Source organism: Antedon mediterranea, chromosome 10 (genome assembly GCF_964355755.1).
Source record: "Antedon mediterranea chromosome 10, ecAntMedi1.1, whole genome shotgun sequence".
Lineage (NCBI taxonomy): Eukaryota > Metazoa > Echinodermata > Crinoidea > Comatulida > Antedonidae > Antedon > Antedon mediterranea.
Window position 1 is genome coordinate 24592595 of NC_092679.1, and position 14518 is coordinate 24607112.

Genomic DNA, 14518 nt, shown 5'->3' on the forward strand with positions numbered 1-14518 from the left:
AAAGGAAAATCAATGCCATCTATTTAGAAAAAAATTCAAAACATCACTCGGTAGTGATGATGTATTTGATTGGCGATCACTGCATACATGCCAGATGTACAGGTTCAAAACGTAAAATGAGGCAAGGTACCAGTCATTTATTAGATGGTAATAAGGGGAGTGTATAGGTGAAAAAAATAAATATTCAATACGAACTGCAGCCAGATGTACTTTATTTCATGCAGAGACATTCACAACCAGTTTTGTAAGCAAGACTATTCTAAAAAGCGAGTCTGGATATTTTCACATATCAGTGTCTCTGAGGAAAGAAAAAGACAGGCACCAAACACTAGTCCTCAAAAACATTTAAAAAGTATGTTCTCCCTGCCACTGATGGAAAGAAACCAGCTGTCTGCAAGATATTCTTACATACGTTAGGATACAGACACGACACTCGAGATTGGGTTCAAACCTCTATGGATATTTTTTAATATTTAAAAAAAAAAAATGTTTTTCTTTTATTGTGAAAGAGAGATATTTAGAAGGTTGACAATGTCAGGACAAGGCAAGAATTAATGGACCATTTTAAAAATCAAAAACACATTCATTTTTCCATTAAATAGAATACCATAAAACCTCGAAAATAAGCCCATGTGCTCAGTCATGTTTTTAGTACTTTTAAGTGAAAATATAGGATTCTTTTCCACAAGCTCTTTAAACAGCTTGGTATGCCGCGCGTTGTTATGCAAATGAGTTTGTGCAGGTTTATTGTGGAAGATGACATTGTTAGTAGTCATTCGCGGTCAACACGCCACACTGTTAAATTTAATTTTGTTAAACTTTATTAGAAATTGAAATAATGTAAAGAAACAGCGGAAACATAGCAGCTCCCCTCCTATAATTTGCAAAAGTAATCTCGAAAAGAACCCCACGTGGAAAAGAAGCCTGCCCGTTGAAAAGTTGGCTTATTTTCGAGGTTTTATAATGGTTTTTGAATGGAATGGAAAATGAATGCGTTTCTGATTTTAAAAACGGTCCATTAATTCATGCCTAGTCCTAACATTTTCAACCCTCTAAATTTATAAAAAAAAAAAAATAAATCATTTTCATTTAAATTAAAAAACATCCGTAAAGGTTCGAACCGAATCTCGAGAGAGTTGAGAGTACTCAACACTGAGCAGCATTACCAGTTACTCCACAAAGTAGACATGAATGAACAGCTGATAATAGTCTATTATACGTGTATTACGTAATTCATCATTACGTCATTAATATCCTATTAACCTTGCTAAAACCAAAATGATCAGTTAGCTCAGTCGCCTGAGCGTCGTGTTAACAACACGTATGTCGTGGGTTTGATTCAATTCCCACGCTGGTCGGTGGAAAAGAGTTAAGGCTATGCGAGCCACTGTGTTTAGGGTTCACAGATCATACGTCCCCCTTTCCACCACACATCATGAGGCGACAACATCAATGCATCTGGTGATGGGCTGGAAACGACCCCAAAAGGCTGTGGCAGGGCCTTAGTGCTGAGGCAGGGAGAGCACATTTAACACCTTTTTTTTTTTGGCCCTCGCCAACTGCTTTGATGTTTTAAATTTTATGTTTAGCGCCCTCAATATATGGCCCTCCTGTCTGTTGTGGCGATTATGGCCTCTGTGGTGGTGGCGATCTCTACACACTGCCCTCTGTCTGTAGGTTCCTTTTAAAAATGAAAATAATAATGTCACCCCCATAAAATATTATGAAAATTGTATTCATATTATTGTTATATAAAGCAAACTGTCATTTTAGTAAGTGTTATTAGGAACAAAAAACATGCATTATAATATGTTTACCTAGGTTTCAATTTATTTCACAAATACACGAATTCTGAATTTTAATTTTAAAAATACAGAGGGTGTGTGTTTAAAGAATGGATTTATATAAATCCCCATTGTGGCGCAGCCATTTTTGCATCCGGTATCATGTCATCTTGGTTCTTTAGTGTGAGGGGGAGAAAGAGCATTTTGACTTTTTATATTAATTATCGTTTATAAAACCGCAGATACGGAAGTGTCATTAGGAATGTAGAGGTGTAAAGGAAAGATGGAATCGAAATAACACTTTCTTGTTGAATTAATGTTATTGTGATTGAAATAAGAAACATGTAAGTTAAACTATCGTTGATTGAATAATGTGTGTGTGTCGGATTGACTTGTTTGAAGTTTTATAGGCCTAGCCTAGGGTAGGCCTAGGCCTAAGGCTAGGCCTAGCTCTAGGTAGAATAGGGCCCTACTAGCTAGGCATAGACCTCGGTAGGCCTAGGCTAGCCTTGTTAAATAGAGGCTCTGCCCTTGTGTGTAGAGTGAGGACGGCCTACTAGTAGTAGTAGACCTAACTAGGCCTTGAATTACAAGAAAAATTGGTCGCATAATATTTAATTTGTTTAATTAATGTTTTTGAAAAAGTCCAATTCCGGCATTTTTTGTTGATGATTTATTTATATGGCACGCCGGTAGGTAGACCTACTACTACTACTAGCTAGGCTAGAGCTATAATAGGATAGCCTATAGGCCTATACTTTTGATGATGTTGGTCTTGTTTGAAATTGTTTTATTGTGGTCACTCTTCTATTTTGTATGAGTGATCATGTTCGTGTTTACAGATAGATTGAGTGATTTTTAGGATTTCCTTGTGCACTTTTAATCAAAATATTCAAATTGCTCAAGGAAATCCTAAAAATTCAATTTTACATTTGCTATATAAAGCAGTTTGGAATAAAATTGTTTTTTTATTCCTACACAGTGTTTAGGAAAAGTAGTTGGCATAATGGATCCAAGAATGAGACCAAGCAGTGATGTCAAGGATAAACCAAGATCCAAAACACCAGATCCAAATTGGGAAAGCTCACGGCAAAGGATGCATTCTGAAAATGTACGGCATACAGCGAATGATTCCAATAGAAATCATCCAGCTTCTACTGATTTTGAACAACATACAAGATATCAGTTCCACCAAGGTGGTCCTGTGGTAAACAATGAAGGACCTTATGGACGACTTGGGGAAGGCGGTCGTTCAAGACCTCCATATGGTGATAATAACCCAAAACGTAGTGATCAATATAGGTATGGACCAAGTAATGATTACCGAAACCCTCCACCTAATGGTGAACCGCCTTATCGACAACCAGACCCTGAAAAGCGCAGGATGTTGGAGCATGGAGGTCAAAATGTTTATGATTCATTTGATGCTGTCAGGGGTAGACCCCCACCCCCACAATATAAACCACCAGAATCTAGAAATGTAATCTATGAGCCCACTCGTAGTAAAGCTGGTGTTTCACCTCAAGGAAAGGAAGGTCCCGTTGATCCTAATGTAATAAGAGGCAGGACTGATATGTATGCCTCCAGACCTTCAGTAAAAATGGATTTACACAAAAGTAGATCAGCTGAAGAAGTGAGAGCTCTTGGCGCTAATCGGTCATTTGATGGTCAATCCAGGCCAATGGATAATAGGTCAGACCCACATACCAGTGTAGAGCAACCTTATGGCACCAGACCGCCACAGAATACTATGACCAACAGCAACTCCTGGAACTCTGATGACCCAAACTCCTCCTCAATATATGACCAGGGCAGAAGGTCAAGTGAACAGAATGTTCCCATTAGACAATATCAGGGAGAAAATATTTCGCAAGCACCAAAACCCAAACCTAGAATAGTCCCAAGTGAAGAGGAATTAAGTAAATTATCTAAAGATGATTTAATTCGTCAATTACGGAAATCGGAAATGGATCGTTTGTCCTCTGCGTCGGACAACAGTGCCAAAATGAAAGAGATTAATAGACGTATGCAAATTAACTTGACAGAAATAAGAGATTTACGAGAAGGAAAAGAAGCTATAGATACTGAAAATAAAGAACTTAGAGACTTGTGCTACTTTCTTGACGATGGTCGTCAAAAAGAGCGCAAACTTGCTCGAGAGTGGCAGCGGTTTGGGCGTTACACTGCTAACGTTATGCGGAATGAGGTTGCTGTTTACCAAAACAAACTGCAGGAACTTGGTGAAAGACAGGAAGAGCTTATTACAGAGAATTTAGAGCTGAAGGATGTTTGTATGATGTTGGATGAAGAGAAGACTGGTAGTCGTAGCTCAATCTGTAGTCAGTGTAATTCTACCCTCAGCTCAATTCCAAGAGACCAGGGTGATGGCAGCTATGATGAGTCTAGTCCTACTGAAGTGCCCAAAGTTAACCCAATTACAAGTCTTAATACCAGTATCAATAACAACAGTAAGTGAACAATATTTTTCTTTCAAATTTTTTTTGGAATAATTATGCCATTTTATTGTCAATAGGGAGGTTTCGCAATCTTACGAATACGATAACAAAAACGGATACGTTACACATTTGTGAAACTTTTGAGCTGATCCCCATTTCATATTCGTAAAGCATATTCGTGTTGACGAATATCACCAGTCATATTCGTAACTACAAAACGAGTATAGTTTTTGATCTATTTTGCACATTTTGCATTTGAATCAGGAATGATTCATGATTATAATAATTATAGATTTATTGAAAGTAATTTACTAAAGTAATTTACTAAAATGCCAAGTCAATTTTGGTAAATAGCAGTTTTTAAAGTCCTCACTCGCTTTGATGTTACGCTAGGCCTAGGCAGCCAAGCACCAAGCAACACATACCTGCGCTTCGCTCAAATTTACCGCAGTCATATTTTGGACGCGCCTCAATATTTCGTTGCCATGCGAAACAGATTTTTTTATGGCTTACGAATACGTGTGCGTGACGTATCCGTTTTCGTTATCGTATTCGTAAGATTGCGAAACCTCCCTAATGTCACATACGGTAATAGTTTTTCGATCAAAAACTGGATTAAATGTTTCTTTTGTCTTTTATGAGTGAAATTGTTTTTGGTTTTTTTACAAGTGAATAACATTATTAAAACTGCAAAATAGTGTGTCTGATTTTATTAATCTTCATTTTTCATGTTTTTTTGGGGACAATACATGTTTTATCAATAATTCTTTATGTGGTGTTGATTCTTGTGACCATTTATACTGCACTTGAGATTAAAACAAAGGTTTCTGTTCACCAATCAAGGCATTGGTGTTTACATTGGTGTAGATCAAGGTGTGAGTAATACACAGTCTACAAGACACACCTGCTTTCTTATTCAATCTATAATATCAATCAGAATGTGGTACTATATAGCTTGTCCCAAGTTACATTGTCTTTTTTATCTGTAGTATTTCCATTATTGTCTGAAGACTTGTAAAACACAAAAACTGAAACGAGATTTCTTGAAAACAGATCCCCTACTGTACCTTCATCAATTGAAACATTTTTGTTGGGGTCTTTGTTTTCAAGATTTCTCGAAAAAAAGATTAGATGGCTGACTCTCTAAAATTTTAAACATAGCTTGGAGAACTTTGCAGTTCAATAAATATGTACAGACAGTATTTTTTTTTTTTTTTTGTAAAATGTTATTTTTTTTTTACTTAAATAGTACAATAATTAATTAAATGCAATTTACTAAATTCAATATGAAGGACAGAATAGTTTAGCATATTTCCAGTTAGGTGTGGATATGTTGCTATGGTAATGGAATTAGTCATTCTCATTACCTTACTTTTAAATTAAAAGAGAAATTTATAAAATAAATCATGACGTTTTTATTGGTACTGCTGCAAATGTGTTAGTATTTTGAAAAAATAATAAATTAATTTGAGGGAAGTGTTTATTCAAAATGGGATGTTTATTGGAATAAATACATTAAGTACCTTAGTATTTAAAATAAGGGGTCTTAAATAAGGGGTCGTAAAATCTTCCCACAAAAATAATTTAATACTATTACCTAGAGAATAATGAAACCAGTGAAAATATTTTAGATATGTGTGGTAAGTACATATTTGCCTATAAATAGATTATTGTGGTGTAGATTTATTAAGTATCCCTTGCAGTTTGACGATTCATTGTTGAAATAGTGGACCAAAGAACAATAGTCTTCAGCTTTCTGACTCCAGTCTAAATAAAGCAACTATTATTTCAAGTGTAGGAAATTATTCACAATTAACAATGAAAAACAATCCTTATTAATAAATCTACTGTTAAACTCATATCGTGTTTATCAATGTAATGGTATTATTATCCTGAAATGATATACTATTTGCTATTGTATATATACAAGGTACAATACTATTGTGTTTGGTTTTAAACCAATTATGACTGGAAGGAATAGATTTTAGTTTTAAAGATTAATCTTTCAAGATTTTTTAAAACTCAAAAGCAAGGTTAAAAAAAATAAATTAATGAATAATGAATTTAGAAGCTATCACTTTTAAAACAGTGATTTATTTCAACTCAAAAAGAAAAAGGAAGAATATTGTACATTTTTTAAAAAGAAAATTGCAAAAACTGATTAAATGGTGTTATAATGCTGAATCAATTTAGTGTAACCATTATTTTCAGGCTGCCATTTAACTGGTTACTGTTTCTGAAAGAAGGGGTTAATTTATTTACACAGTTAATAATTATTAATTTTTTCCCACAGTTGATAACTCGTAAAGGTTTCGCACAGTTAATAACTGGTCATTTTTTCACACAGTTAATATTAATAACTAGTAATTTTTTTTTGAAACAGTTAACAACTTGTTATTTTTTTCAAACAGTTAATAACTTGTTATTTTTTCGAACAGAGAGGTCGTGTTTATACAACACCCTAAATTTGAACACGGCTTTAATTTTTAGCGTGTTGTTCGGACCGAGGTCAACCCACCTTAACGTTTGCTGTTATACTAGAAATCACGATACCATGTTGTACCGGAAGTTTCATCAACACGCAGTGCATGCTAGGATAAAAGGTCAAATCGTTGATCGCTTGAATTAGCTGGGTTGTTATCAACAATCATCGTCGCCTCCTCGCTGTCCGATGTATTGGCGCGGTTTTTACCATTTTCATTATTGTATTCGTTCACGTTTGCATTGTTGTTTATTTTGTTCTCGGTTCATTTAAATTAATAAAAGTTATTTTAAGGGTTTCATTGTTTCATCTATACACTATGGAAGAAGATGCCATTTTTGCGATGTTATTTTTTATTCTGTTTGGAGTGGGAAACGATAGAGGCCTACTAGTACTACCACTGCGAGTTGGCCCCACTAGGCTAGGCGTAAGACGTGGTAGGAGGATGATTGCTGGGAGCGAAGCAGCAATAAATGGGCCCAATCTTGTTAGCAACGTCGCATGACATGATTGATATTACGACCTGTTTTAACGAGAGGTCAAAATATACCCTGAGGACACTTCCAACACGGTAACGGCGACCGGGAATCCACCAAATTTTAGGATTCAGCCAAGTAGCCTTTTTTGCAATTAAAATCTCATTACACGGAATCTCTTTGTTGTTATACAACACACTTCTCGTAGGCGTGTAGAATATGCGTGTAATAGCGTGTTGTATAAACGCGCCCTTAGTAACTGGTACTTTTTTCATAGCAGAAACAGAACCAATGTAATGAATAAGTATTGACCTCATCCATCATTGTGCTATTTAATGACTTTGTGCTTCAAAGAACAATTTGTATCAACAAACTTTAGATGTTAATCAAATATACACCTGATGTACAGGTTGACATAAGAAGACCTGTTAGATTTGTTCCGCATGAGTAGTTGACAAGTGTAAATTTTATAGAGTTCAGAGTTATGTTGAAAGTACCATAGTAGTAATTCAAAGCATATTACTGTACACTCACTTTCATTCACTAGTGTACTGTACAAAGTCAATACAATTAGACATTCTAGACTTTCAAATAGACTTCCTCAAATGGTTGTGGTTACAATGAATGAAAAAAGAAGTTTGTAAAGATTGTTTACAGTTCAACCATGACTGTGGTTTGGTTCTTTTTTACCATGTTGTTGTTAAAATGAATGAAAACCCACTGATTTTGTAAATGACAGCCATTTTGATAGATTTTTAAAGGCCATTTTAAATTTCTTTTTTGATGAGTGACTTTTGTAGGTGGTGTTGTATCAACATGATTGTTTAAATTCAAGTCACTGTTCACCTACACAGAATGCTATACGATCAAATGTAATTTTAATTGGGATGAAAAATAATTACTATAGTTTTTTTTTCTGAATACAACAATTATTTTATTTTAAAATAGCTCTCTAAAAAAAGTCTTGCTGAGTGAATGTGAAACTAACAATTTATTTAGCGTGCAATCGCCAATTGTTTTTTTTTTACTGAAAGAATGTCTCTGTGGTTAAAAAATCTGCATATATATAAATTGTTTCAAATGTTAACTTTTGTTTCTTTAGATCAAGCAGCCATTTATATCCGTGAGTTGGAGCAGCGTGTCAAGTTACTTGAAGAGGAGAAAAGACAACTAGCTAAGGTGAGATCATACAGTACATAACACTGATCCATTTGAGTATTAGTACTATTAACGCCAATTTACACAGTGAGCTGTAACGGAAGCAGAAACTGCATAGATTGTCCCACATAGAATCTGATCTACTGTATCCTGAGCAGAAATCGCCCCTTCTGTTTTGCATTGTATGTATAAGGAATAATAGATTTTTTAATTGTATTTCTGTTAACGCTCGTCTGTGTAAATTGGCCTAACTGATAAGCAATATAATGTTGATAATTAACAGACTTACTGTATTTTGGAAATGGTGCCCCTTGAGCAGGGCCAAAAGAAAACTGGCATTCAAAACACCCAAGGCCATTTCCCTAAACCAGTCAGGCCTCTGCGGTATAATGCCACTGCATTAAGGGTAGGCAAATCCCAAATTCTGCCTACTACTGTATGTTATTGCATTTAGATTTACCAGTGATAATACTATTTTAATGTATTTTTAAGTCTTGGGAGGTACAGACCTAGTTTTTGAACATACATTCTTTCTGGGCAAGCATCCCATTGATAATCTCTGTTGGCTTACTGTGATGTTATCTATCAGCTTACCTTTACGGGCTTTAGGTCAATTAAAGTGTAAAGATGCTGGAATGGTTCATTTGTAAAAAGAACAGTATTTTATGATTGTAGAGTTGAAAACCATTGAATGACATTTCAGTATACAGTACTACTACTAGTAGTATGCATGGGTCTCTTGTATTTTTGTATTGCTTTTTGTCATTATTAATATTGTACATATTAGTAAATAATTATATACTCATATTAAAAAAACCCTTTCATTGCTGTTTATAATGTTTGAATTCACATTTCTCAGAGTAGACCTGCTTCGTATTACAGTATGGAATTTCGTTCCAAAATTCAATAACTAAGTATTTATCATGTAGGAATTAGTATTTTAGTTTGTTAATAAAAATGAAACATCGCAAATTTTATAATAATATTGCTGTATAGCACAAAAATGCTGCTCATAATACTTCAATTCAAGACCCAATACCTTTGTTGACTGCCATTTACAAATAATATTTGCCAAGAGACAGAAACAATTTATTTCACCATCAATAAAAGTGGATAACAAGATGTTGCCATAGAAACTCTTGGTTTAGTTAGTGTTTAGTGATTTATGTTGCCACATTATGTCTCACATTTCTCTTTGCTTGTGCTGTTACCATTTCATCTCTGACTTGAGCTCATTAATTGGAAGTGCTTTTGATTTATTATCGTGTATCAGGGCGTAATGAACAGACACTGGTTTCTTGTTAATATTATTACTCATTTAGAAAACTGGATTCTGTACAATATCATACTGTACTGTAAATAATGGATGTTTAATGTTCTTCAAATGAAATTCAAACTTTGGTATAAGAATTGTGAGATACAAATCTGTTTACCTTCTTCTAAATCAAAATAATAGAAAACTGGGGTTTTTAAGAGTGTTTTTCAAGACTAGAATCATTTGGGGTTTAAGCATTTATTCAGGTTAAACTCGTTTATTTATCGTTAATTTAATTTTTTGTGAGGATGCATTCTAAAGGCAGATATATCCTAAATAATTTAAATCCATTGTTTCAGATGTAGTATTTGCTATTAATATATTGGTGTTTTTTTTCACCCAGCAGTTGAAACGAAATGGCCAGGGAGATGGACAGGGCCCAGAAATGAATTCCCCCAACACTAGTGCTGTAAGTATCGTTTAATTTTTTAAGATTAAGGTTTTTCAATTTGTTGAAATAATCCATGTCACTGTCAGGTATAAATTTCCTCAAGCAGAGGAATATTTAAAATTAAAATTACCTCATACTTAGTGAGTTAGTGGCCGAGCGGTTAAGACAGTGGAACCGTAATTACCTAGCCATAACATCGACAAGATTTGAAGCTTAGGACAATACCGTAGATCCAGGTGATGGACTTTACCAATTAGCTATAGGTGCCACAGTCACCAAATAATTCATATTTTTCATTGCAGATGATGCCTCATTATCAAGCTGGTGGCAAAGAGGCTGTAGCTCAAGCATTTAAGGTAAACTTTTATAAAATAATTAAAATAAATCTTTGAAACACCAGTTTCTTTTTATAAGTAAATTGGATAAATTTATAGGGATCAATGATATAGACACTTCCTCACTACACAGTTGTTTTTACTGAAATATTGAAAATGACCTTATTAATTTTAGTGTTTTTATTTTATTTAAAAGGTCTTGGAGGTGCATGAGCAGATAGATGATCGTAAACTTCCATTGGAGAATGAATCTATGTCTGACAAAGAAAGAGCTATTGTACGCGAGATGTGTAATGTGAGTTACATTTTGATTCCTGAATTGTTTTTCGAAAGCTCTGTCTACACTATCAAACTTTATGTGACAAAATAATGTGATATATGCCCATATATGGATATGATTATGTCATATCAGTACCACATTTGAGAATATACATATATTTAGGCACATGACATTTTTTTTCAAAGTAGTTTGATAGTGTAGACAGAGCTTACAACATATAAAAGAAACCGGCCAATTATAGTATTACAGTATACACGTTTCTTATTACTAACCATTTTCGTTTGTTTTAGGTGGTATGGAGAAAGCTTGAAGATAAGTCTGACGTTCCAGCTCATAATATACCGCCCTCTTATAAACCGATTGGTCGACCAAAGTATGGGGGCAGTGAGCACTCAAAATGAGTGTACAAGTTAAAGCATGGATAGTTCATAAACAAACCCATAGTATGCTATATTCACCTTGAAGTGTTTACCGATTGATACCTTAAATCTTCCGCCAAAAGAATATCAAAATAAATGTTCCAGAGTACTATATTATAACACTTTAGATTTTCTAAGTAAGCACAAATTAAACACTGGGCCCATCAATGTACAGTATGTAAAGGGAATTGAGCACCTAAAGGCCTGTTTCTGCTCCGTAGCGCCGAATAAACTGTCATTAAATATCATTTTAGGCAGACCGCATTTCTTTGCTAATAACTGCAAATTATATGTTGATAATTGCTGAAAATAACCATTTAAATTTAGTGGTTTAGTTAGTTGTTGACAAAAATTAGTATTCACCCGGTTATTAATTCGTTATTTTTCCAAAGCAGAAACAGGACCTAAAAAACAATTCGTAATTTGATACTTTGATGGAGGATTTGTTGTAAGGGGTTATTATATGTACAGATCCATAGTTGGCAATGAAAGATGATCTGTACTACATTTTAAGGAACAATAAATACTAAACTGGTACCTCAGCATATATTGTATACACTGCAGCACTTGCTAGATATCACACCTCTTTGTCTCAGTATTTCAACTATAATGTACATTGGTGTTTATGGAATAATTAATTCCAATTAATTAATTCCAATTAAGTTTTTATATTGTAAATATATCTGACAAATTTGTTGTGTATTTAAATTATTTAAAGGCATATTTTTTATGTTATTTGATTTAATTAATGAACTTATTTGTAGACTAAAACTATTTAATTTCCAATTAAATATTATGTTTCCTGATTATTAATGAAATTTCATGACATAGATTTATCTATGCTACAACTAAATTTATATCAAATTTTGTCAATAAGTTAATACACCTTAAAATAGATTTAGTTGCAATATAGTATGGTATTTGCATTTTACATTATAATTGTTCAATTTTTTGTGTATAGTTTTGTTATTATTTATGTATAAATAATTGGATACTAAACAAAGTGCCAAGTATTAGTTATTTACATTTATTGAGCGAACATACTGTATAGTGTTTTTTTTAAATCCCCTATACACCCTATATTTGGTCAGCTACAATCTTCAATCAGCAATCTTTTTTTATTTTTGTGTACTGTATATTTGCCTCATCTCAAAGAATATACCATCAACCACTATATAAATACTAGATTGTCATCTCCAATGTTGTCATAGTTCAAAAAGTGATTCTTCATGGAGAGAGAGGAACCACACAATATGGTGGCTGCGATCCACCATTCGATACGATAGTTATTCCCCCATACACAGTCACAAAAAAGCATGTATGGTGTATTCAAACATGAGAATGTGTTCTAAACGATCCTTTATGCAAAAATGCTATAAGATTTATCAATAAATTATTCATTTCATTGCTATTAGTTTTTATAAAAATTACAGTATATTAAATAATTTAAACTACGGCGGCCAGTGGTTCCCCTTCCTGTTAGAATCACTTCGTGTCCATACAGTTGACGATCTTGTACTTATGTTATATCTATGTCAATAGCGCATAAAGAAGCTTCCTCCAAAAATCGCTGTGTATAGTTATCATTCTTCTATACTAAAATCAATTATTTTAATGTATTGTCTTCCAATATAGTATTCACGTTTTTAGATTCATTATATGACCAGCTTAATTAGATTCTTAGATTTGTCAATTTTTGTATTAAGAATTGTTCAGTTTTGTTAGTCGGCACTATGGGCGCTTTTTGTATGGACAGGGAAACAGGGTGGTGTTCACCGTCATTGTTTCAATGGGTTTTAAGTTTAAATCTTTCTTTTACAGCAAAATTCAGTTAAAATTCCTTTACAGGGTTTGTTGCAATTTCAATTTTTACAATTTGTTAAATTTAATCAATTTAATTCCATTACACATAAACCAAAATGCAGTTAGGAGTACTCTGGTAAATTAAGTTACTGTCTGTTAATAAATACCTGAGCACCTATGTTTGATACAGGTATGTATATCATATATATGTATGTCATGTTCCAATAGCAGCACCTTGAAAATCTTTTTTTTTCTCCATTTTATGTACAAGTATATTTTTAAACAAATGAGAGAATGATTCCATTATGATAACAAATTGACAATGTTTAGCGGATGGCATACAGAATTCAACATGATCTACACCAAGCCCTGTATGCATGCATAACCAGTATAGTAAATATGTATTCTGTTTGTTAAAATAATATTCTATGTATAACTACTTTCCATATGTCGAGTTGGAACACTCGTTTCCTAAAACTATTGCAAAGTTGTTAGAGGTAGTCCACATCAAGGTGGTTCTTGTGTGTGACCATACCAAAGTAGCACTATCTACCAAAACTTCTCGCAGCCCCCAGTTTTGGATACGTTGTCTTCTCACTTTGAAATGTATAGAAGTTAATAAAACTTCTTGTATCTCAGTATACCTATTATTGCTGCTTTTTTTTAGGTCTTTCTATTTTGCAGCCTCTTTGAATGTAATGATTGATGGATAAATGGATTAAGAAATGATGTATTGTTTTGTTTATTGACCATTTTAGTTTAATTGGAGCTTATATAATCACACTAAAGCTTTACTTTTAGTTAGAAATACAGTTGAATTGAATAGTTACTAACAATATAGGGCGCTATATTAAATGCTATGGCAGTATAGTTAAAGATATATTGTACCTGGAAAAATAATTTTGGAAAAGGATTCGACTATTTTAATGTAACATAAGATTCACATTTTTATTGAAAATTATTTCCATTATGAACCATAATAGTGAACCAGAAACCTAAACAATGGTCTGGTTTATGTAACTGTTTATTTCGTGTTTTTATGAGCGAAATATTTTCAATTTTTTTTTTTTTTAGAAAGTAAATAACTATAAAATGTTCTATTCAAGGTACTGTACGATTAGTAAGTATTCATATTTAATAATTATTTTTCTTGTTTTCAGGAACAATACATCTTTAACTAAAATATTCTTGCATGAAATGAACTATTTATAGCTGCAATGTGATATTTACAGTTCAAATCTGACTCTTCTGGTCATCATTATTTCATGTCTAGTGGCACTGTTGTACAAATGATATTATTTACTGGATGGTCACTAAATGTTTTAATGGAGGTCTGCCATGTTTTCATATTATCTGACTAGACTAGACAAATAACTTAACAATTACAGTTAATAAAAATAGCTAACGAATTTTGTTTGTTTATTCTTAATTTTGTTATAGTAATTTCATAATAATAATTTATTTGGAAAAAGCTACACTTTTGAAGGTGGCACACTTCAGAGTAAGTAAAATAACAGTTTTAACAATAGGCCTATTTACAAAGAAACCTAAACTAAATCATGTACAAAATGTAAAAAAAATATTTAAAAAACAACATGCAGTTTGATTTGATTAAATTT

The 14518-nt window shown here is 33.2% G+C and overlaps 1 protein-coding gene across 2 annotated transcripts; it reads left to right on the forward strand.

Moving 5' to 3' along the window:
• The first annotated feature begins 1952 nt into the window (after window positions 1-1952).
• LOC140060069 (uncharacterized) lies at window positions 1953-14308 on the forward strand. 2 transcript variants are annotated; one of them, XM_072106128.1, is made up of 7 exons: window positions 1953-2128; window positions 2767-4252; window positions 8301-8377; window positions 10015-10080; window positions 10365-10418; window positions 10594-10692; window positions 10968-14308. In XM_072106128.1, exons 2-7 carry the CDS (start codon window positions 2791-2793, stop codon window positions 11076-11078), a joined length of 1869 nt encoding a protein of 622 aa, XP_071962229.1. In that variant the 5' UTR covers window positions 1953-2128; window positions 2767-2790; the 3' UTR covers window positions 11079-14308. The 2 variants fall into 2 exon arrangements, with proteins under 2 accessions (XP_071962229.1, XP_071962230.1); XM_072106129.1 differs by having other exon boundaries at window positions 10018-10080.
• Window positions 14309-14518: the final 210 nt, after the last annotated feature.